At 40.4% G+C, this 23,359-nt stretch overlaps 1 protein-coding gene across 1 annotated transcript in view; it reads left to right on the forward strand.

Annotated features, from left to right (window-relative positions):
• LIMCH1 (LIM and calponin homology domains 1) overlaps positions 1 to 23,359 on the forward strand; it is a 330,288-nt gene that overhangs the window by 268,248 nt on the left and 38,681 nt on the right. The window contains exons 10-13 of the mRNA XM_047091336.1: positions 1,508 to 1,634; positions 3,052 to 3,209; positions 3,420 to 3,828; positions 7,907 to 8,122. Coding sequence (XP_046947292.1) covers positions 1,508 to 1,634; positions 3,052 to 3,209; positions 3,420 to 3,828; positions 7,907 to 8,122 — 910 coding nt within the window. The remainder of the gene's footprint in view (positions 1 to 1,507; positions 1,635 to 3,051; positions 3,210 to 3,419; positions 3,829 to 7,906; positions 8,123 to 23,359) is intronic.

The raw sequence follows: 23,359 nt of genomic DNA on the forward strand, positions 1-23,359 counted from the left end.
GGTTTGTCATATTTGTGCTAATAGATGGTGAAAGTCTTTCTATGCAGTCAGAGTATTAGAATACTTGTGGGGAAGACAGATCCCAAGTACAATCTTCAGTTTTAGCTCTCTTAGGTCAGATTTAAATTGTCCAACATCTAGAGAGAGGGAAGAGGCACCCAACAGATCCATGCAGATTCATTTTGAATGTGGGCAGCCATTGCCTTGAGGATACGTCTTCCCCTTCCAGAGAGCTGTCTGCCAAGGAACCCACTGGCAGCCAGTGTTGCCGATGCTGTTCATTGTCCGGCCGTGGGGATAACTATTTTGGACATCACTGATGATGTGTAGAATTAACTGGTGTCTGAGTGCATGGCTTTTCTTTTTCTTTGTGTTAAGCTGGCTTCGAAAATGGACCATCATAGTCTTCTGTTCTTAGAGTTGAACAGTGAACCTCCATTTCTTGATTTTGGACTGTTGTGACTCACTCGGCCCCAGAGCTCATTTCTTTGAGAGGAAAAAAAAAAAGGAAGGTTTTGCTTTGGGTTTTATTTCTGTTTTCACCTTGCTGCTTCAGCTTCTGCTGTAACAAAGGTCTATGTAAGCACCATAGAAAAGGCCCTATGGTCTTGTCCAACATTTAATAACCTCCTATAGGACATATCAATTATACGTACAGCCTAAGGGTTGAAAAAATTGCCTTCCCTATCCTTTTTCTTTTAAAAGAGTAAATTCAGTAGTATCCTGACAAAAATAAGGTAAAATGCTTGTGAGACTATTAGGATACAAAGTATATGCTGATTTATATATTTTATTCCTTAATCTTACTACAAAATACCTTATTTCCTTGATTCCGAGATGCTCTCAAACTGCACTTCCAATTTACAGACATTTTTTACAGGAAATACAAATAAGTACACCAAATATATGAATCACTAATGTGTAGTTATCGGATGCATCCACAAGTCAGAAAATACAATATGAAAAGGTGGTGTCTTAGACTTGAGGCTGGATGATTTTTTTTTGAAAATGGAGAAATTGCCTTAGGTAATGTAGAAAGCATGTAAGACAGCTCTTTACGCAAAGAAGCATTTATGGTAATGAAGTATTTGCTGCGTGGGATGGCACCCTCCTTCCTTCCCCACAAATTCTCCCTACGTTATACCTTGTAATTCTCTTCATTTTATTTTCTAGTACATTTCCAAATGAGAAGAGCCTAGAGCTCCAAATACCTTTTTCTAGCCCGTCCGTAAACATATTTTGGCACCTACGGATAAAATGACATTGACTTGCTGCAGCCACCACGGAAGGCAAAGATGGCCACGTTTTGGCTTTCGCGGCAAAAGAAGTGGGGTGCTAGCATGCCCGCTGCAGGCTGGGGGATCGCAACTGGCCGCATCACGGGGCTGGCTTGAGCTGCTGCGGGGAAGGGGCGGTTTTCCAAGCGCGGTAGCGCCCCCGCGCGGCAGGACGCGCAGACACACCCCGGGCGCCGGTCCATTTTTGTCTCTTCTCTCTCCACGCTCAGGAGCACGAGTATGTTTGACATGCGGTGTGAGGAGGAGGCCGCGGTGCAGCCGCACAGCAGGGCCCGCCAGGAGCAGCTGCAGCTGATAAACAACCAGCTGCGAGAAGAGGACGACAAATGGCAAGATGTGAGTGTCGGCCAAGGCCACGGGCAGCACGGAGGCTGCCCAAACCGTGGGTCAGAGCCCCCTTGGAGCAGGAAATCAGGGGAGTGGGTAGACAGGCTTGAAAGCCATGCAGGGGGAGGGAGCCCGTAGAGGATTTCAAACCAGTGACGGGAAGTGTGGGATTAGTAAGAAAGTTAAGGGCAACGTGAAAGGTGAAGGATACAGATGTGTATTCGACAGGTACTCTTGCTAGAAGGTTGGCCACAAAGGAGGGGGAGCAGGAGGGAGGCAACCGGCATGGGATGCAGAGTTGAGGATGCCCTGTCTTTTGTTTGAGATGATACATTGAAATCAGTGGTGATGATGGCAACAATAATCGCCAACATTGAAAGCCTGCCGGTTACAGGCACTGTTCTGCCTTGCATGTAGGAATTCTTCAGTTTCCTTAGTAACCCGATGAGGTAGCAACTGGTATCGTCCTCAGTTCCACACATATGTCCCAGAAGAGCTAAGTAACTCACCCAAAGTCACACAGCAGTGAGTGAGGTAGCCAAAATTAGAGCCAGAGAAGGAAGTCTCTATGGCCTGATGAGGGCCTTGAGATCGTCTGTGCTGAGAGCAAAGAGCCAGGGCAGGGAAGAACGCGAAGATAGGGATGACAAGAAGGACCGTGGATTCTTCCATGTAATCCTCACAGAGCACTCTGAGGTGGCTAATGCAAAATTGGTGGTCCAAAAGTTAACATTTCCAAAGTCTATGTAGTAATAATTATGACTACAATATATTGGGCACTTACTCTGTGTCTGGCACCTTATATGTACTATGTCATTTAACCCTCACAATAGGCTGGTAAGAGTAGGTGTAATTGGCATCCCTGTTTTAGAGATGAGGAAACAGAGGTACAGACAGGCTAAGAAACATGCCTGAGATTCCAAAGCATGGAAGAGATAGCGCTAGGATTACTTCCCACAGCTGCACTCCCATCCACCTGACTCCAGACTCCTAGAAATAATTATTTCTGCCTTTTCTTCCTTCCCAGAGGAAATTGTGTAGGTCTGTGGCTGATTCCTACTATCCTGTTGTCAGCAAGTCCATTCACAATGCACAGGTCATAAATCGGAAGAAATGAAATTTCTTGTGATACCCTGTGAAGCAATACTTTAAAATTTAGCAGCTGACGTGAAATATGATTGCATTTCACATTACTGTGCTTAAATGAATGCATTGCCCTGCTGTGGATATTGTAGCTCTATCTGAATATTTCCTGCCTTTGAGGCATTCCTGTTCCAACCAGACTTACATTGGATTGGGTGGCAATGCCCTAGCATAGTGCTGGGCCCATCGCGAGTGCTCACTAAACTCTAAAGAGTAGACATGGAGTTGTGTGTAAGCCTGGAGAAGTATGTCCTGTCTACCCCTGACCCCCCACCCCCACTAGGACCTGGCTCGTTGGAAGAGTCGTAGAAGAAGCGCTTCCCAGGACTTAATCAAGAAAGAGGAAGAAAGGAAGAAAATGGAGAAGTTACTGTCTGGAGAGGATGGAACAAGTGAACGAAGGAAAAGCATCAAAACCTACAGAGAAATTGTTCAAGAAAAGTGAGTTCTTTTGTTGTTTTTTTAAATGTGCAATATGCTCTAGATGTGCTTTTTCTAAAAATTGTTGGTATTCACAGAGGCTCTGACACCAGTATTCCACACTCCCCGTGCTCCCCTTTCAGCTCGACCTTGGTTCCTACCAAGGTCTTCTTTGCCATTTTTGTGACTGTTGACTTTGTTCTTGCTGCCCTTCCCATGCTCCTCCTTTAGAGAGCGGAGAGAGAGGGAGTTGCATGAGGCCTACAAGAATGCACGGTCTCAGGAGGAAGCAGAGGGGATCCTTCAACAGTACATCGAAAGGTTCACCATCAGCGAGGCTGTTCTCGAACGCTTGGAGATGCCAAAAATTCTGGAAAGAAGCCATTCAACAGAGCCAAACTTAACCCCCTTCCTGAATGACCCCAACCCCATGAAATACCTGCGGCAACAGTCACTGCCTCCACCCAAGTTCACTGCCACTGTGGAAACCACCATCGCTCGCACCAGCGTTCTGGATACCAGCATGTCAGCAGGCAGTGGCTCTCCAAGCAAAACTGTCACTCCCAAAGCAGTGCCTATGCTGACACCCAAGCCTTACTCCCAGCCCAAAAACTCTCAAGAGGTTCTGAAGACCTTTAAGGTAGGATACGTTCCTTAAGAATAGAAGCAAAACCAAACCCCAGGTAAAGAAAGAAAGCATCTCGCCTCAAGAAGATAGAATTATTTGTATCAGACAAAAGAGGAATGTATTAACATTTACAACTGTAAAGTTTATGCCTCAGGAAATTTGGTTTGCAAATAGTTAAAGGACAGATGTTCCCCCCAATTCCTACTGATAGACTCCAATGAGATTGATAATTGAGACATCTCCATGAGCAAGGCTTATTTTTTTTTTAATTTTTTTTAACATTTATTTATTTTTGAGACAGAGAGAGAGCATGAACAGGGGAGGGTCAGAGAGAGAGAGGGAGACACAGAATCCGAAACAGGCTCCAGGCTCTGAGCTGTCAGCACCGTGCCCGATGCGGGGCTTGAACTCACAGACCGCGAGATCATGACCTGAGCCGAAGTCGGACGCTTAACCGACTGAGCCACCCAGGCGCCCCAAGCAAGGCTTATTTTTGAATTTGATATAAGGGCATGGTCTCTCTATAGTAGTGGTAACAGACCCTTAGTTTAGTAAAACCCTGGGTATCCCAGGATACCCTGGGACTATAGCAAAGTCCTCAGAACAAAATTTTCATTGCCTTTGTTTTAAATAGAAGCATAGGCAGCCACCTCTTCTTTTTAAGGAATTTGACATCCTAGCCAAAAAGATGCTACAATTGAAAAAAAAAAAAAAAGAGTAATACAAGGAGTACATAGGAACATGGGATGTACTTGATTCCCAGATGACACAGGTTTTTAAATTTTTAAGTGGAAAGAAACTAGGTTGTTTCCTACCAACATGAATATGTAAAATACCGTTCCAGAACGAAGGGTCGTTTGACAACCAGACATCTTTTCACTTCCTCAAATCTCAGTGTTTTCCCTCACATCATGAGGAAGCACTCATTCTTTGGCTTAAAGCTCTTTGGATTACAAAGAAAAATCAGTTCTCATGGTCCCTGCATGCCACATGGGTTCTTAATAGAAGACAGAGGTGGACTTCATCACCAGGAGACAAGGGCACATGACTGTGAAGAAGGTTTGCTCAGCTAAACTAATTGAGTAATGTGATGTCATGTATCTTCCTGTTGAATTTCAGAGGGAACCAAAGTATATGCTTTCTGACTATTGCTTACATAACTCAGAATGGATCTTAAATATCTGTGCTTTAGCCTTTGACAGAACAAAAGGAAAGTACCCTGGATGTCTCATCTGGGTTGAATAGAGATGTGTGTCCCTCGAAGGGCTGGAGCTGTGTCTTTGTTGTTCACAGCTTCTTCCTAAGAGCCTGGCATAGGGACCTGGGAAATAGTAGGCACTCACCAAGTTCTTATTGAATAAATACATGAATGTTCCTTGAGAAAATGAGCCACTCATCAGGCAGGCTCACACATAGATAATCATGTCCCCATACATGCTCAATATCCCACCTGAGTACTACACCAGGTCTCCTTCACCTAGGGCTCGTGACCATGAACTATCTGTGATATTTCATGAAGGAAGATTTGATATTGAGGTGGCCCAGAACAGGGGTAGATAATACATTTATTTAACTTGGTATCCAAAGCATCCGATCAGATAATGTAGATGTCCATTTCCCTTTCTTTATATAAATAGTGCAAGGTGATCATTTAAACAGAAGAATTTTGATAGATGACTTTATGGCAAGACTTTGGCCCTGAGGAATCCCTGTCTCTCACCATTGTGGCAAAACAGTGTCAAAGGTCTCAGGAAGAGCATTCATGGAGGAATGGGGAGAAGAACTTAAGTAGAGACCTTTTTAGAGCTGGGGTTCACTCTTGACCACCAATGAGCCCTTGACTCATCATAGGCATTTAGGGCTATCGGCCCCATTCACAGCCCCACCACTCAGTGGGTGAACCCAGTTATGGTCAAAGGTAGTATATAAATGGAAAGTTGTTACCAGATAATGCCAGGGTAGAAGCTAAGGGGTACGTGTGTGTGTGTGTGTGTGTGTGTGTGCTCATGTGGGTAGGGCAGTGGGATGAGGGAGACAGAGAATACGGCCTTAGTTTCCTAGTACAACAGAATTAAGAGTAAAGGAAAATCAAGTGAAATAGTTTAAGCCAGTGTTTTTCAAAGTGAGAATTATTACCTGTTGCCAGGTTATGAAATCAATTTAGTGGCTTAGTATTAGCATTTTTTTTAATTTTTCTTTACCATTTATTTATTATTGAGAGACAGAGAGACATAGAACGTGAGCAGGGGAGGGGTAGAGAGGGGAAGACACAGAATCTGAAGCAGGCTCCGGGTACTGGGCTGTCAGCACAGAGCCGATGCGGGGCTTGAACTCACAAACTGCGAGATCTTGACCTGAGCTGAAGTCAGTCGCCTAACCAACCGAGCCACCCAGGCGCCCCTAGCATTTTTTAATAAAGTAAAATAGAATACAAAAAAAAAAAATAGTGCATCACATAAAATAAAGGTAAAAAGTATTTTGCAAAACCCCTATTTCAGCTATAGTTATGTGGGTGTGCTCAGTTATGATTTAAGTTTCTTTCTTATGGATCACAGACAATAGATTCTTTAAGCCACAGGCTTAAGGTAAATAAACCCTAACTAATATCTGGCCTTCCATTATTCCTCTTGAAAGATTTGAGAAGGCCTAGTAATAATAATGGCTAATGTTTATATACATAAATTGTGCCAGATATTGTTGTAAACTCTGTACATATGTTAACCCATAAAATCCCCTCAACAGCACGATCAGGGAGATGCCATTATAAAAGTTTATAGATGAGGAATCTGAGCACAGAGGATAAGACACTTGTTGAGGATTATGTGGTTTTTAAGTGGTAGAGCCAGGATTGAGTCTTAGGCTGTCTGACTGCAGCTTCCTCTTATAACCACTGTGTATATTGCCCCAGACTTTAAGACGGAGGGGAAGGTTCTAGGTGCCTTTCAAGAAGCCAGACTAACCACCCTCTCTGTTCCTCCTTTCTTGCTTTTACCACCTTCCCTACACATGGGTACAAAACAAAAATATTTTAATGTGATGGCCTTTTGTTCTTGGAAAAATTGGGATTGTAAAATTAACTGGAAATGGGGATTCACTGTAATATAGCATAGTATCAGGCCCCCTGCCCTTCGTGTTAGCTTCCAAAAATGTACCCATTGCCCCCTTACCACAGAATAACCTATGGAAGTTTCCTGAGCTGAGGTGGGTTCTACCTAATTTATATGATAGCCAGAAACAAAAATCTCAAAACTGTGGAATAGTAATCAGAACTTAAATGAAGTACACTGCAACCCAAATATGTGACATGTATTTATACTTAAGATTCTTTAATTTTCTATACTTTAAAATAAGAGCACAGACCAAGTGAACAGGAAATTTAACCCAAAGTGAAGTGGCCCGAGAAGATTGATGAATTTTAAAAGAGGTTCTGGGCACCTGGGTGGCTCAGTTGGTTAAGTGTCTGACTTCGGCTCAGGTCATGATCTCACGGTTCTTGAATTCAAGTCCCGCATTGGGCTCTGTGCTGACAGCTCGGAGCCTGGAGCCTGCTTCAGATTCTGTGTCTCCCTCTGTCTCTGCCCCTCCAATGCCCATGCTCTGTCTCTCTCTGTCTCTCAATAATAAATAAACGTTAAAAAAAAATTGTAAACTAGGGGCACCTGGATGGCTCAGTCAGTTAAGCGTCTGATTTCAGCTCGGGTCATGGTCTCACAGTTTGTGAGTTCAAGCCCTGCGTCGGGCTCTGTGCTGACAGCTCCGAGCCTGGAGCCTGCTTGGGATTCTGTGTCTCCCCCTCTCTTTGCCCCTCCCCTGCTCATGCTCTGTCTCTGTCTCTCAGTAATAAATAAATGTTAAAAAGAATTAAAAATAAATAACTGAAAAAAATAAAAATAAATAAAAGACGTCCTTAAAGAGGTCATTTATGGGGGCCCTAATTTCCAGAGCCAATGGAAGCATTTGAGAGGCCTTACTTTTGGTTGGATCCTGATTGTTAAGTGATAATGTTTTACCGTGACTCTGAATGTGTTCTTTTGTTATAGTCTTTCATTGGGGAATAGCTTGTGTTTTTTGTTCACTGTGTTTTTTATAGGTAGATGGGAAAGTCAGTGTGAATGGAGAAACAGTTCATGGTGACAAGGAGAAGGAAAGAGAGAGTCCCACGGTGGTACTTGCCTCCTCATTAACCAAATCCCAGATGTTTGAAGGTGTGGCCAGAGTGGATGGGTCCCCAGTGGAACTCAAACAAGACAACAATAGCATTGAGATCAACATAAAGAAGCCAAATTCTGTTCCCCAAGAACTGAGAGTAAGAGCAAACTTTTTTTTTTTTTTTTTCCTTTTTGGGATCATTCCACTGTGAAAGAATGTCTTCTTAAAAATAAGTATTGGTTTCAGGAGCAGAAGTCAGTGATTCATCACTTACATACAACACCCAGTGCTCATCGCAACAAGTGCCCCCTAAGTCCCCATCACCCATTTAGCCCATCCCCCCCGCCCACCTCCCCTTCAGCAACCTTCAGTTTGTTCTCTGTGTTTAAGAGTCTCATGGTTTGCCTCCCTCTCTGTTTTTATCTTATTTTTCTTTCCCTTCCCCTTTGTTCATCTGTTGTGTTTCTTAAGTTCCACATATGAGTGACATCATATGATATTTGTCTTTCACTGACTTATTTCGCTTAGCGTAATATACTCTAGTTCGATCCACATTGTTGCAAATGGCAAGATTTCATTCCTTTTGGTGAATATATATCACATCATCTTTATGCATTCATCAACTGATGGACATTTGGGCCCTTTCCATAGTTTGGCTGTTGTTGATAATGCTGCTATTGGGGTGCATTGTATCCCTTCAAATCAGTATTTTTGTATCCTTTGGGTAAATACCTAGTAGTGCAATTGCCGGGTCATAAGGTAGTTCTATTTTTAACTTTTTGAGGAACCTCCATACTGTTTGCCACAGTGGCTGTACCATTCACATTCCCGCCAACAGTGTGCAAATGTTCCCGTTTCTCTACATCCTTGCCAATTCTTATTTTTTGTCTTATTGGTAGTAGTCAGTCTGATAAGAGTGAGGTGATATTGTGGTTTTGATTCGAATTTCCCTAATGAGCGATGCTGAGCATCTTTTTATGTGCCTGTTGTCCATCTGTAAGTCTTCTTTGGAAAAATGTCTATTCAAGTCCTCTGAACATTTTTTAACCACTTTGGTTTTTTTGATATTAAGTCATGTAAGTCCCTTATATATTTCAGATATTAACCCCATATCAGATGTATGACTTACAAATAACTTCTCCCATTCAGTAGGTTGCCTTTTTGTTTTGTTGATGGTTTCCTTCTCTGTGCAAAAGCTTTTTAGTTTGATGTAATCCCATTTTTTTTATTTTAGTTTTGTTTCCCTAGCCTAAGGATACTGGTCCAAACAAATACTGCTAAGACAAATGTCAAAGAACTTACTGTCCGTAATTTCTTCTGAGCATATTATGCTTTTAGGTCTTACATTTAAGCCTTCAATCCATTTTGAATTTATTTTTGTATATGGTGTAAGATAATGGTCCAATTTCATTCTGGGATTTGTCTTTTGAAGAATAAAGTGTTCTTTCTCAGAGGAGCTGAGAGGATTTAATTCTTCCCCACAGTGCTCAAATCCTATGAAAGAGTTTCAAATTGGAATAAACCAAAATAATTTCCTCACCAGGGAAATGTGTTTACTGGTCTCCAGGAGCAAAGTTTTGTGATCCAGGCAAATGCTGAGTCTGTCAACCTGGAATTTAATTTCACTTTTCATTTGTGTAAATGTTACCATCTCTGAAGAGTTTTTACCAATTATCATAAGATGAAATAGTGAGTTTTGCTACTAGCATGGAAACTTTACTGGTAGAGTCAAACATATGCCTGTAAGTTAGATGCTTCTAGAATTAATTAGGCATTACAGTGGTAGAATTGCTTTTCTAGGACAGTTAGTAATTCTGTTCTTATTTATCTTTGCCACACTTAATGAGAAGCAATTTTAAGTTCCTTTCATAAATACCTTTCCATGACTCAATTTGACTGTGCCATCAGGTCACAGGGCCTTTGCACATAGTGTGGAGCTCAGCTCTTTCTCATCGTACTTTGGAAAAGCAACAGTGTTGGTGCTATGCTCATCCCGTGACACTTACCACATAACGGAGGTACACAGGGCTTACCAAGGCCCGGCAGATTAATTATAAACACAAATCCTGAGCGCTCTGCTATCAGGAACGTGTCTACTTTCTACCTCTCACCATTTCTTCCCCCACCATTTTGTTATTTGAATTTGGGGGAAACCCTGCTCGTGGATGAATGGATTTTATTCCTGATGGAAGTTAAAGGATTAAGTGAAGAGATTAGATGGTGTGTAATGCCTAAACTCCCTAAACCAACTATTTAATCTCTCTTGTTCTAAGTTTTTAATGCTTTGGAAGGAAAAAAAAAACTTTACTTATGACCTTAAGTAGAAGACTCCTAAAACAGAAGAAAACGGAAGTTGTTTGTTTTTAGAGCAGTAAAGCCTCCCTTTAAAAATATACTCATTCCTGGGACACCTGGATGGCTCAGTTGGTTAAGCATCTGACTTCAGCTCAGGTCATGATCTCATGGTTTGTGGGTTCGAGCCCCACGTCGGGCTCTGTGCTGACAGCTCGGAACCTGGAGCCTGCTTCAGATTCTGTGTCTCCCTCTCTCTCTCTGCCCCTCCCCTGCTCATGCTCTGTCCCTCAACAATAAGAAAATGTTAAATAAATATATATATTTAAATTATATATACTTGATAAAGTTACTATTATATATATTTGATAAAATTACTATTATCAAGGATAGGTATATATATATACATGCCATATATATACATATGTATATATATATATATATATATATATATATATATATATATACACACACCCCCATTCTTGGTAATAGTAATTTTTTTTACTTTCACAATGAGCATATTAAAAAAATAGCTTGTTCTCTTTTAATGACAGGTATTTTCCACTGTAATAGTAGTAAAACTCCCTAAAGGCAAAGAGAAAATGGATTGAAATATTTCACATTGATTGCATATCCCCAAAAGTATCTTGGTTTAAGAGAAGCAAAATTAGATGCTCTGAAAGAAATCATGTTATTTCAGAAATTTACACAGTGTAACAAGGAAAATTCCAAACACAAGGTGGCCGGGTGGTCTCTTCCCCTGAACCAGTCTGATCCTGGGCAGTCTCAGGATGCAGGCCCAAACTCTTGGAAAAGCCTGGGAGTCTCTTCCTTTGTTGTCCAAGTATCTCTTACTTGGAAAAACTGCCTAGTTTTGGAGTAATTTCTAGTTCAATAAGTCCTAGTGGTTGTGAATAGGAAGTGGCATTTATTTACCCTGGCTCTGGTACCTCTGGCTCTTGAATAAACTATGGCAGCGGCTCTTACGTTATTTTCTGGGTAGATAACTACCTGTATATATCTGTTAGAGTCTAAGCCAAGTTGTTAGCTATATGACACAAGATGTTGGCTCATTATTAAAACACTCTTCATGCTCTCTTACAACGTATGACACCAAAAGTTTTCCATTCTGAGTGTGTTGTCCGAAGAGTCATTTTAAAAGAATCTCTTCTCCAATAAACTTACTGCTCGTTTTACTTCCTTCACCGTATTCCAAGAAAAGCATTTCTTGACTGTGTTAACAGCCAGTGTATTCCTGTTGAAGTGGTGGAATTCATTGGTCATGGCAAAATATGGCGGCCGGCTTAAAACAGGGCACTGCGCTTCACAGCCTCCCCAGGCTTGATACCAGCTTGGACTTGATTTGCTGTTTCTAATTCATTTGCCCCATTCTGTGGGGCTGTCAAAGGAATAGTGTTCTGTTTAAATGGTGTCTTTCTTCCAAAAACTGCATTCCCAACAGATACACTCTTTACAGAGGAGTTAGCCTCACCCACCACTAAAATGTCACGGCTCTCCAGGGCAAGCTGGAACCGTTCAAAGGGCATAGCGGCAGTGGGCAGGAGCGTTAATTCAGACCGTGGAGGCAGAGTAGCAGAGAAGGGTGATCACAGGCCTCCGGGGGGGGGGGGGGGGACAGTGTGAGGTTGGAGCATCAGCATCTTGGGCCAGCATGGCCGCTTTTGTACAATATTATGGCATCTCTTTGGCTCACTTCTACCTCATCTTTCTCATTGAAAACTCTTGGGACCATGGCTCTCTCACTTTAGAAATAGATCCCAAATTAAGTGAGGCTTGCTATTATTTTTTTTTTTTAATGCTCTGGCTGTATCTGTCGATACCAGCAAACTCCAGATCATCCTCCACTGAATCACCTTTAAGGTAATGAGACTGTGATGGCAGTTACCTTGCCAATGGTTGCCTGTTAACCAAGAAGCATGATTTAAGGACTGCCCTCTGCCCCATTTTTGAGACAGGAAAAGAAACTCAGAAACATGCCAGGAAGGCAGTTTTCATAAAGCAACCAGAAAAGTATATAAAATAATATTTGCTTAAGTGGTAGACAATAGGGTCGGCAGGCTAGAAGGGTATAAGATTGCAAAGAACAAGTAAGATCATTATTGTTTGCGCTTAGTGGGAAAGGTTTTGTGTGGGATATGGATTTTGAATCTTGAACTCAAGTGTGGGATTTGCATTGGAATGGAGGAGGCTATTCCTCATGTTGGGAATAGCGGAAGCAAAAGCATGGACAGTGGGGAGGAACCCATGAGAAGATTCCAAGGTGGGGGGAGGTGGTCACAGGGCTAAGAGGTGATGAGGGTGAGTAGGATGCTATATCCTCCAAACAGATGGATCCTGTCTCCTGTGACCTTACCTGATTATCCCTAAGATATTTCCCAGCAAAAACCTAACACGTTTTTTTTTTTTTTTTGCATTTTAGTATATTGGCTTCTGTAATTAAATCATGTCATAGCACAAATGCAGACTCCTAGAATCCAGGATTAGAAAATAATTTGGAAGTTCTTCTTCTCTGATGATGAATTTATTCTGTTTAGTAACCTACACAATGACATTTATGTCTCCATCAAAGCTAGTCCAGTGTTTTCTTGATCCACTGTGAGTTGTATTTGTATTTAAATTTCTTCCTTCCTCAGTGGTACCAAAAATGACCATTTCCTAAAACACCTAGAATACTCCATGCAGTAGGTCAAAGATCTAACCCCGCCTGCGCCTCAGTTTATATTTAAAATAAGGGAAATAATAGTATATGCATCTGGTGGTTATTGTGAGAATGTATGTATAAAGAGCATTTGGCATAATGTCAGGACGACTCACAGACAGAGGTGTCCTTAAGTTTTTTTTAATATGGTCAAAGAACAAATGGGAGAAAATTACAATATATTTTTCAGAAGCCCCAAAAGGTTAAGTAGGTATAAAGTTTTTTCAGTTAGAGCAAGATCGTCAAAATTACCCTCCCTCTTGCACAGGTGTGCATTTCAAACAAATGACACGAATTCCTTGCCATCGTCCAACTCAGCTTGTCAGCCTTTCCAGCTATAATTCACTAAGACACACGCAGATGTGAATAGCTTTTTCCAGAAGGTGATCGCCTTTGCAGATGCTCGTGTGATTCTTCCGCAGCCCTTTTTGCTCCTCCTATTATTCCCCCTTCCCCAATTCTGGCTTCCCTCTGCCACCTAGATCCTGCTGATCAGCTCCCACTTGCCAACTCATCCCAGGTGGTGCCAGGCAGGCGCCCCCTGCTGGCCAGCACCTTCTTACCAGATTTGTGGCGGTTCTCCCTCATTGACCAAGAAGGGCCAAACTTCACCAGTAGGTATCCAGACTACTTCATCTGCTTTTCTCAAACTAAGTAATAAGGTAGGTAGGTCTGTTTTTTCAGCCTTGAAAACATCAGCTTTAGGCCTTCCTCTTGAAAATTTAGTACTTTACTAACGTTTTCTGATCCAGGAAAACAGACAATCAGATCTTTCTTGAAACATTTCATTTTGCAGTGAGAGCAAGGGGAAGGCATTTGAGTAGGTGCTGTTTTCCTTACAACTGAGACCAACTGCAAATTCCTTTTAGATGTCAAATGTCATCAGAGTTTTTTCTTTAGAAACTGTTTTTCTCCATCTAGAAGTAATTGTGAGAGTGTTCAATTTAAGGCCCTTTTAAAATCATTAAAGACATTTAGGTACAGAAGCAGTGACAGGCTTCAAAAAAGTATACATCAAAGATAATTTACAAAATCAAAGCTGGCCCATCTTACCTGTTGGTTTGAAAAGTTCAAGGCAAAAAGAAAAAGTTCAAGGAATGGAGAGTCTGATTCTTCACGTGGATCTTCTTTCAATCCACTGAAAATAGATACTTAGAGGTTTAAAAGTGAAAGGGGAAACACATGCACCACATCTGTGGCACCTGGCTCACGGTACCAAGACATAAATAGACGGATTTTCCAGGCCTCTGTCCAGAGAAGTTATTCGAGACTGAAGCCAGGAAATCACTCAGTCACAGAATAGAAGCTCAGGAAAGGACGTTGGGTATCACATCTTCCAACCCATGGAGGTTAAATGATCAGTCCAGCTTCTCATTCTTCCTCTGTCCTGGAAACAGGACCACCCAGGCTCTGGGTCTCAGCACGGTTTTTGCTCTCGTGCTTCGCGTTTCCAGTTCCTTCTCTAGTGTCACTCTCTGGGCCAATCCACCAATCAGATCCTTGTGAGAATGAGCAGCCAGATGCTGGGTAGATTTTGTGGCTAGACCATGTTCCTCTTGGGCCAGGAATCGGCTACCTCCCACCTGCGGCCTCAAGGCCAAGTCTGGCCCCAGACCTAGTTTGGATGGATCAAGTTCTCAGTCCAGGAGAAGCCCATTCCTGGCTTAGACCCCAGCAACCTTTCTGTGCGTTCATTTATTCAGGCCCAGGGGCCCATTCTTATTTACTTGTTTTCATTCTTGAACAGTGTTCTGTTTGGAGAATTGAAGACCTCTCTCTGTTTAGCTGTAACTGAAGGAAAGTATGGGGCAGAAAGTGAATTTTCCAGCAAGGCAAGGTTTGTTTCAGGCAAATTTCTAAGTCTATCAGTAGTGGTTAAAACTGCCAATTTTGAACTCATTTCCTTTGAAATAGTGATGTGAGTACAAAAATAACAAACCTTCAGGATGCAGTATCCAGACACAAGTTAATTAAACTGTCTTTGGGGATTTCCCTTGATTATATACACAGTTGACCCGAACAACGTGTTTGCAGCTGTACCGGTCCATGTATATGTGGATTTTTTCTGATAAATACAGTATAGTGCTGTACATATTTTCCCTTCCATGTGATTTTCTTAGTAACATTTTCTTTTCTCTAGCTTACTTTATTTTAAGAATACAGTATGGGAACACCTGGGTGGCTCAGTCAGTTAAGTGTCTGACTTCGGCTCAAGTCATGATCTCACAGTTTGTGGGCTTGAGTCCCTCATTGGGCTCTGTACTGACAGCTCAGAGCCTGGAGCCTCCTTGGGATTCTGTGTCTCCCTCTCTCTCTCTGCCCCTCCCCACTTACTCTGTCTTTCAAAAAAAGAAAATAAGCTTTAAAAACAAGAATATGGTATATAATACATATAACATGCAAAATATGTATTAATTGACTGTTTATGTTATTGCCAAGGCTTCTGGTTATCAATAGGCTATTAGTAGTTAAGCTTTTAAAGAATCAAAAGTTACATGTGAATTTTTGATTGTGTGAAGGGGTCAGCACCCTTAACCCCACCTTTGTTCAAGAGCCAACTGTGGTCTGTACATATTGCAGAACACAGAAAGGTATAAAGAAAATAGAAACTACATACTGCTTCCAGCCACTCATAAATGGATACTAAGATTCTTTTTTATTTTTTTAAATTTTTTTAGTTTATTTCTTAGAGGGGAGGGGGAGAGGGAGAGAGAGAGAGAACTAGCAGGGAGGGTCAGAGAGAGAGAGGGAGAGAGAGAATCCCAAGCAGACTCCACACGACCAGCAGAGAACCCAATGCGGGGCTCGAACTCACGAACCGCGAGATCATGACCTGAGCTGAAACCAAGAGTCGGATGCTTAACCGACTGAGCCACCCAGGCACCCCCTAAGATTCTTTTTCAAATGTGTCTCCTTCTCCTCTTTTTTTCAGTGCATATAAAATATTTTTTAAGTGGGTTAATGTTACTTAAATTGTGTCACAGCTTGCTTTTTCTCTTAATTTATCCTGAATATTTTGCTAGTTAATCGCCTGATTTGGGTGACTAGCATGACTTTAAAATAAGCTGGAGAGTATAAGTTCCATAAATAATGCACAGAATATTTGCTTACCTAACATGGATTACATATCTGCTCTATGCCAGATACTGTGCTGTGAGCATCCCTGACCCCTCAGAACCGGAGCTGATGGAAAGCCCCAAGATGGGGTGGTGGCTGGGGGCTTTCTGGTCTCAAGCTGCCCTTGGGAGTAGAAACTTAGCTAAATTGCCTCCTCTCCTGAGAGATTCCGGAGAGTTTTCATCTTTTGCAGGACAAATGGATGAGAAGTAGAATGGAAAGAATGAGGTAGAATGGATGAAAAAGAAAGGGAATGGAAAAGGCAGTTTGAACGATTTCAGCAATAAACTTGGGTACTCTCAGGTTCTTAGATTGCTTTTTTTACATTTTTTAAAATGTTTATTTATTTTTGAGCATGTGAGCGGGGGAGGAGCAGAGAGAGAGGGGAAAAAGAAGATCCGAAGTGGGCTCTGACAGCAGAGAGCCTGATGCAGGGCTCAAACTCACGAACCGCGAGATCAGATGCTTAACCTACTGGGCCACTGAGACACCCCTCTTAGATTGCTTCTTAATGATCAAAACCTTTAAATACCTGGGGACAATGTGGAGGTGCCTCTGAGACCAAACCCAGAGAACGGAGCACTGGGGTTATCAGCACCGGGTAGGGTTCCCACCTCCCCGGCTTACTAGCAGTGTGACCCTGAGTAAGCCACAGCCTCCTGGGCCTCAGTTTCCACACCTGTATAAAGAGAATCATATCGATACATACCTTTTTAAGCTTGCTCTGAGAATCAAATGAAATAATCCACGTCAGATGCCCCAACAGTGCTGATACGTGGTAAATGGCGCAAGTATTGTGACTACAAGATGTAACCTTTATTTTTTAAAATTTTTTTTTTTAACGTTTATTTATTTTTGGGACAGAGAGAGACAGAGCATGAACGGGGGAGGGGCAGAGAGAGAAGGAGACACAGAATCGGAAACAGGCTCCAGGCTCTGAGCCATCAGCCCAGAGCCTGACGCGGGGCTCGAACTCACAGACCGCGAGATCGTGACCTGGCTGAAGTCGAACGCTTAACCGACTGCGCCACCCAGGCGCCCCCAAGATGTAACCTTTAAAGCATCATTTTAAGGGAAGAAAAATAGGGTCATCTGGGAACTCAGGATTTGAGTGTTTAGCCATATAGAAATGCTTTCAGAAGTGTGAGCATTCTTGGAAATGGAAGTTCTCCATTGGTCATGCATAAGTAAAATCTTCCTGGAATGTGATGTGCTAGGAAAATAATCCTTAGTGAAGGAGGGCTTGAGGATTTTGTCTCCTTTGCATTATAAATTATGTGCAAAGGACTTCATGAATTATTTCCTTGATTCCAAGTGGCACGCTTTCCACACTGGAACGTTTCTAAATCGGTATATATCTTACAATCAGTATATCATACTTAACAGACAGTGTATTTTCTTTCTCAGTAGTACCTAAAATAATACAACTTAAAATTGTTGGCATCTGAGGTTTAATAAACCATGCCTGTTTCGTTGTTCATTTTTGGAGCAGGGAGGCTTTGGCCTGGTTTTTGTAGTTAATTATTTTTTTTAGTAATTGGAAACACTAGTGTTCTCAAAAGCATTATTCGTCAGTATTTAAATCTCCAAATTTGATTCCCAATCTCAGATAGCCTTCTATAATCTAATCAATTTGGGGGCAACCTAAAAATCAGTATTTCTGATGGCATTTTATATATTGACATCATAAAACAAAAGTACTATCACGTATTAATATTTCTATGTGTATGGCGGGGAAAGCATGTTCAATTATAAAACCTAACTTACTCTTTTGTAATGCTAGGCTGGTTCATCTTCAAATGCTGCTATCATGTCAGTCATTCATATAACAATGTAAACACACACAACATATACATATACGTACATAATAAAAGAGACTTTGGTTTCCTTGACTATTTTCATTCATTAGGTCTCTTTAAAGGGATTCAACTCAGGCTTGTTAATGTAGTAAAAAGTTACAAAATCCATCGAATAATAAAAATATGATGCTTATTTCCTGCCTAGGGTTTTAAAAGTGTATTTTAATTTAATATTATGTTCTTTCAGAATTGACATGGTGATCCATCATTAGAAAATGCCCATGTAATTCTGAGGATTTCAAAATCACCCCATTCTCCAAAAGAAAAAACACATTTTGCCAGTAGACACTATTATAAAATCTCTTAGAAAGCTTGAAAGGCTTGTTGCCTGAAGTTGCTTTGTGTTTTTTTATTTTTTTTTTAAACATTTATTTATTTTTGAGACAGAGAGAGACAGAGCATGAACAGGGGAGGGGCAGAGAGAGAGGGAGACACAGAATCTGAAACAGGCTCCAGGTTCTGAGCGGTCAGCACAGAGCCCGATGCGGGGCTCGAACTCACGGACTGTGAGATCATGACCTGAGCCGAAGTCGGACGCTTAACCGACCGAGCCACCCAGGCGCCCCGCTTTGTGTTTTTTTATTTTATTTTATTTTATTTTTTAATTTTTTAACGTTTTATTTATTTTTGAGAGAGACAAAGACAGAGTGCGAGTGGGGGAGGGGCAGAGAAAGAGGGAGACACAGAATCCAAAGCAGGCTCCAGGCTCTGAGCTGTCAGCACGGAACCCAGCGTGGGGCTCGAACTCACGAGCTGTGAGATCATGACCTGAGCCGAAGTCGGATGCTTAACCGACGGAGCCACCCAGGCGCCCCTGTGTTTTTTTAAACTTAGAAAATTTGCAAACAATTTTTTTACAGTGGTTTTTTCCAATTTTTTTTTATTGTGGTAAAATACACATAGCATAAAATTTACTATCTTAACCATTTTCATATGTATACTTCAGTGGTATTAAGTACATCCGTAGTGTTGTGTAACCATCACTGCCATCCATCTTCAGAACTCTTTTTTTCCTCTTGCAAAACCAAAACTCTGTAGCCATTAAACAATGACTTCCCATGATACCCCTGCCATCAGACCCTGGCAACAACCATTCTCCTTTGTTTTCCCCTCCCCTCGTACCCCATACCCCAGCCTCTGGTAACTACCACTCTACTCTCTGTTACTACAAGTTTGGCTTTTTTAATTTTTATTTTTTAGATTCCACATATAACTGAGATCATGCATTATTTATCTATTCTGGCTGATTTCACTTAGTGTAATGTTCTCCAGGCCCATCCATGTTGCAAATGGCAAGATTTCCTTCCTTCTTGTGGCTCAGTAATATTCCACTGTGTGTGTATGTCCGTATGTGTGTATATAGGTAGCTAGAGATAGATATTTATTTGCATATATATACAAATTATATGTATACATATGATCAACTTGTATATAATATTAACATATCATATTTTATTTGTGTACTTCATTATACATACAATGTAATATTTACATATCACATTTTCTTTATCCATCTATCCATTGGCATTTAAGCTGTTTCCATATCTTGGCTATTATGAATAAAGCTGCAACGAACATGTGAGTACAGATAACTCTTTGAGATACCGATTTCATTTTCCTTGGCTATATAACCAGAAGTGAAATTGCTACATCGTATGATGGTTCTATTTTTAATTTGGGGGGGAGTCTCCACACTATTTTCCACAATGGCTGTACCAACTTACATTCCCACCAACAGTGCACAATAATTCCCTTTTTTTCATATCCTCGACAACACTTGCTATGTTTTGACTTTTTAATTATAGCCATCCCTAACCGGTGTGAGGTAATATCTCATTGCGGTTTTGATTTGCCTGATGATTAGTAATGTTGAGCATCTTTTCATATACCTGTCGGCCATTTGTATACCTTCTCTGGATTGTCTGTTTGGGTCTTTTAACTATTTTTAATGGGATTATTTGCTTTTCTCTCCCCGCCCTCCCAACTATGGAGTTGTAAGAATCCCTTATATATTTTGGACATTAACTCCTTATTGGATAAATGATTTGCAATTTTTTTTCCCCAAGCTATAGATTACCCTTTCATTTTGTTAATTATCTCCTTTGCGGTAGAGAAATCTTTTAGTTTGTTGTAGTCCCATTTGTTTATTTTTGCTTGTGTTGCCTGTGCTTTTTGTGTCAAATCCAAAAAAATAATTACCAAGATCAACGCCAAGGAGCTTTCTCCCTGCTTTCTTCTAGGAGTTTTACGGTTTCAAATCTTACATTTAAGTCTTTCATCCAATTAGACATTGATTTTTGTGTATGGTGTAAGATAAGAATCAAATTTCACTCTTTTGCATGTAGAGACCCAGTTTTCCCAACCCCATTTATTGAAGAAACTATTCTTTACCCAGTTTGTGTTCTTAGTGCTGTGCCTTTGTCAAAAATTAGTTGACTGTAAAAGTGTGGGTTGGTTTCTGGGCTCTCTGCTCTATTCCATTGATCTGTGTGCCTGTTTTTATGCCAGTACCATGGTTTTGATTACTGTAGCTTGCTAATATAGTTTGAAATCAGAAAGTATGATGCCTCCAGCTTTGCTCTTCTTGCTCAAGATGGCTTCAGCTATTTGGGATCTTCTGACATTCCATATGAATTTTAGGGTTTTTTTTTTTATTTTGTGAATAATGCCACTGGAATTTTGATAGGGATTCCGTTGAATCTGTAGATCGCTTTGAGTAATGTGGGCATTTTAACAATATTAATTCTTCCAATCCACAAACACAAGCTATCTTTCCACTTATTTCTGTCTTCTTCAATTCTTTCATCAGGGTTTTATAGTTTTCAGTGTACAGCTCTCTCACCTTGGTTAGATTTATTTCTAAGTATCTTCTCCTTTTCGATGCTATTGTAAATGAGATTGTTTTCTTCTTTTTTGGATAGTTGTATATTGATTTTGTATCCTGCAACTTAACTGAATTCATTTATTAGTTCTAATAGTAGTAGTAGTAGTGTGTGTGTGTGTGTGTGTGTGTGTGTGTGAAGTCTTTAGCTTTTTCTATATATAAGATCATGTCATCTCCAAACAGAAATAATTTTACTTCTTTCTTTCCTATTTGGATGCCTTTTATTTCTTTTTCTTGCCTATTGGCTCTGGTTAGGACTTCCAGGACTATGTTGAATAGAAGTAGGGAGAGTGGAAATCCTGTCTTGTTGCTGATCCTAGAGGAAAAGCTTTGAGCTTTTCACCATTAAGTACGATGTTAGTTGTGGGCTTGTCAAGTATGGCCTTTATTGTAGTTAGGCACATTCTTCTGTAACTAATTTGTTGAGAGCTTTTATCATGAAAAGATGTTGAATTTTGTCAAATGCTTTTTCTGCATCTATTGAGATGATCACATGATTTTTATCCTTCATTTTATTAATGTGGTATATCACATTTTTGATTTGCATATATTGAACAATTCTTGCATTCTTTCATAAAATTTCTTTGCTCTTAAAGAATTCAATAACAGTTTCTGCCACTATATTAACTTTAAGGGGCTTTCATTTTGGTTAGTTGAAAAGCAAATTTTGATTTATGAATAAAATATATATACTTAGACCAATAAATTCATGGCTTTCCGAGAACCTATGGGAATATTTTATAAAGCGTTTAATAATGACTTTTCTGAAGCCAATTTTAATATTTATCTTAAAACCTATTAAAATTTATTATTTTATACATATTTTTAAAATTCTTTAGCCCTTTACAACAAGATACTATTACTAAAAAACACAATAGTCTTTAAGTTATTCAGTTTGGTTGTTGAGGTATATTCTAGCCAGTATTTAATTATCCTTTCATTCATTTTTGTCAAGCAAGTACTATAATATCAGTGGGAGAATTTTGTAATCACTCTGGAATCAATTGACTCCCAAGTAAAGGTAACATAAAATTATAGTGATATTGTTTTCTGATTACAGAAGCAATACATAGTTATTGGAGAACATTTTAGAAAACAGAAAATATATTTATAAAGAAGAAAAAGTCTTCCAAATTTAAGCACATTAAAAATAATCACTGTTAACATTTTAGTATATTTCCTTACTGTCTTTTTATATATGTATTAGCAGGTATATTTGTGTATACATACAGCACATATAAAATCTTACATATGTAGATTATAGGCATCATACTGAATATATGTTTTACATTTTTTGACTTAACATTAGATGACAAGTATTTCACATATCATTAACAATTGTTCAATACCCTTTTTTATGACCGCATAATACTTCCTTCTAAGGACATACTGTAATCCATTCACCCATTCCCCAGTTGTTGGACACTTAGGTTGTTGCAAATTTTTTTGACATCATAACTTTTATGAAGCATAAAACAGATAAAACGAAGTGCTTCTGAAGGAGAGGAACACAGGCATAAAAGTGATTTACTAAAGTACTACTGAGAGAGGTGAACATCATGGTGATGTGCCAAGTGGATTAGACAGAAAGATCCAAATCAGAGACCCTTTAGTGGAAGGACAAAGGAGTCAAGGATAAACCCAGGCCCTAGCTTATAGAAACAGTAAGGAAGAGATGGATATGAAAAGTATTGTGTTAGAACCTTAGCAGGACTTGACAAATGATGGGCAGTTGTGAGATATGAATCAGAAAACACTTAAGAATTTTTTTGTGTGGGGGCACCTGGGTGACTCAGTTGGTTAAGTGTCCGACTTCGGCTCAGGTCATGATCTCATGGTCCGTGGGTTCAAGCCCCGTGTTGGGCTGTGTGCTGACAGCTCAGAGCCAGGAGCCTGCTTTGGGTTCTGTGTCTCCCTCTCTCTCTGCCCCTCCCCTGCTCACACCCTGTCTCTGTCTTTCAAAATTGAATAAATGTTAAAAAAAAGTTTTTAAGAGTTTTTTCATGTGATGCCATAAACAGAAATAGTCAGATTTAGAGGCAGAGCTTATTTTAAGGTAACTTTTAGCATGTCTAGTGTGAGCCATTTACCATGACATCAATGTGCTAGACTGAAGCTTTGATGAACTCTCAGGGCTGGAGGTGAAATTACAATTCATATATGGATAGAGAACGTAACAGTGAGTGCGTGAGAATAATTGATACATTTGAGAGTGATTCAGCACAGGTGATAGAAAATAGTTGAAATTTTTAGAAATGACCCATATTTGGATGAGATGAAAAGGAGTAAGAACCAGAGAAGAGGAGAGAACATGAGAGAAATTGGTAATAGAGAGTTCTTGAAACCCCAGGAAGAAAAAGAACACCGGAGTAAAATCCACAGTGCTAAGAGTTATAGGCATCTGTGCTGAAGACAAGCTATGGGAAGGTTAATTGTAACCTTAAAAATTTTTTTCCCACTGGTGATATGACCCTAAGCCAACTTTAAAGGCATGTGGGAGCAAGTAGGTAGTGACTATGATTT

Source organism: Lynx rufus, unplaced genomic scaffold, assembly GCF_022079265.1.
Source record: "Lynx rufus isolate CCGP_SWC_20201006 ecotype Redwood Valley unplaced genomic scaffold, mLynRuf1.p SCAF_3, whole genome shotgun sequence".
Classification (NCBI taxonomy): Eukaryota; Metazoa; Chordata; class Mammalia; order Carnivora; family Felidae; genus Lynx; species Lynx rufus.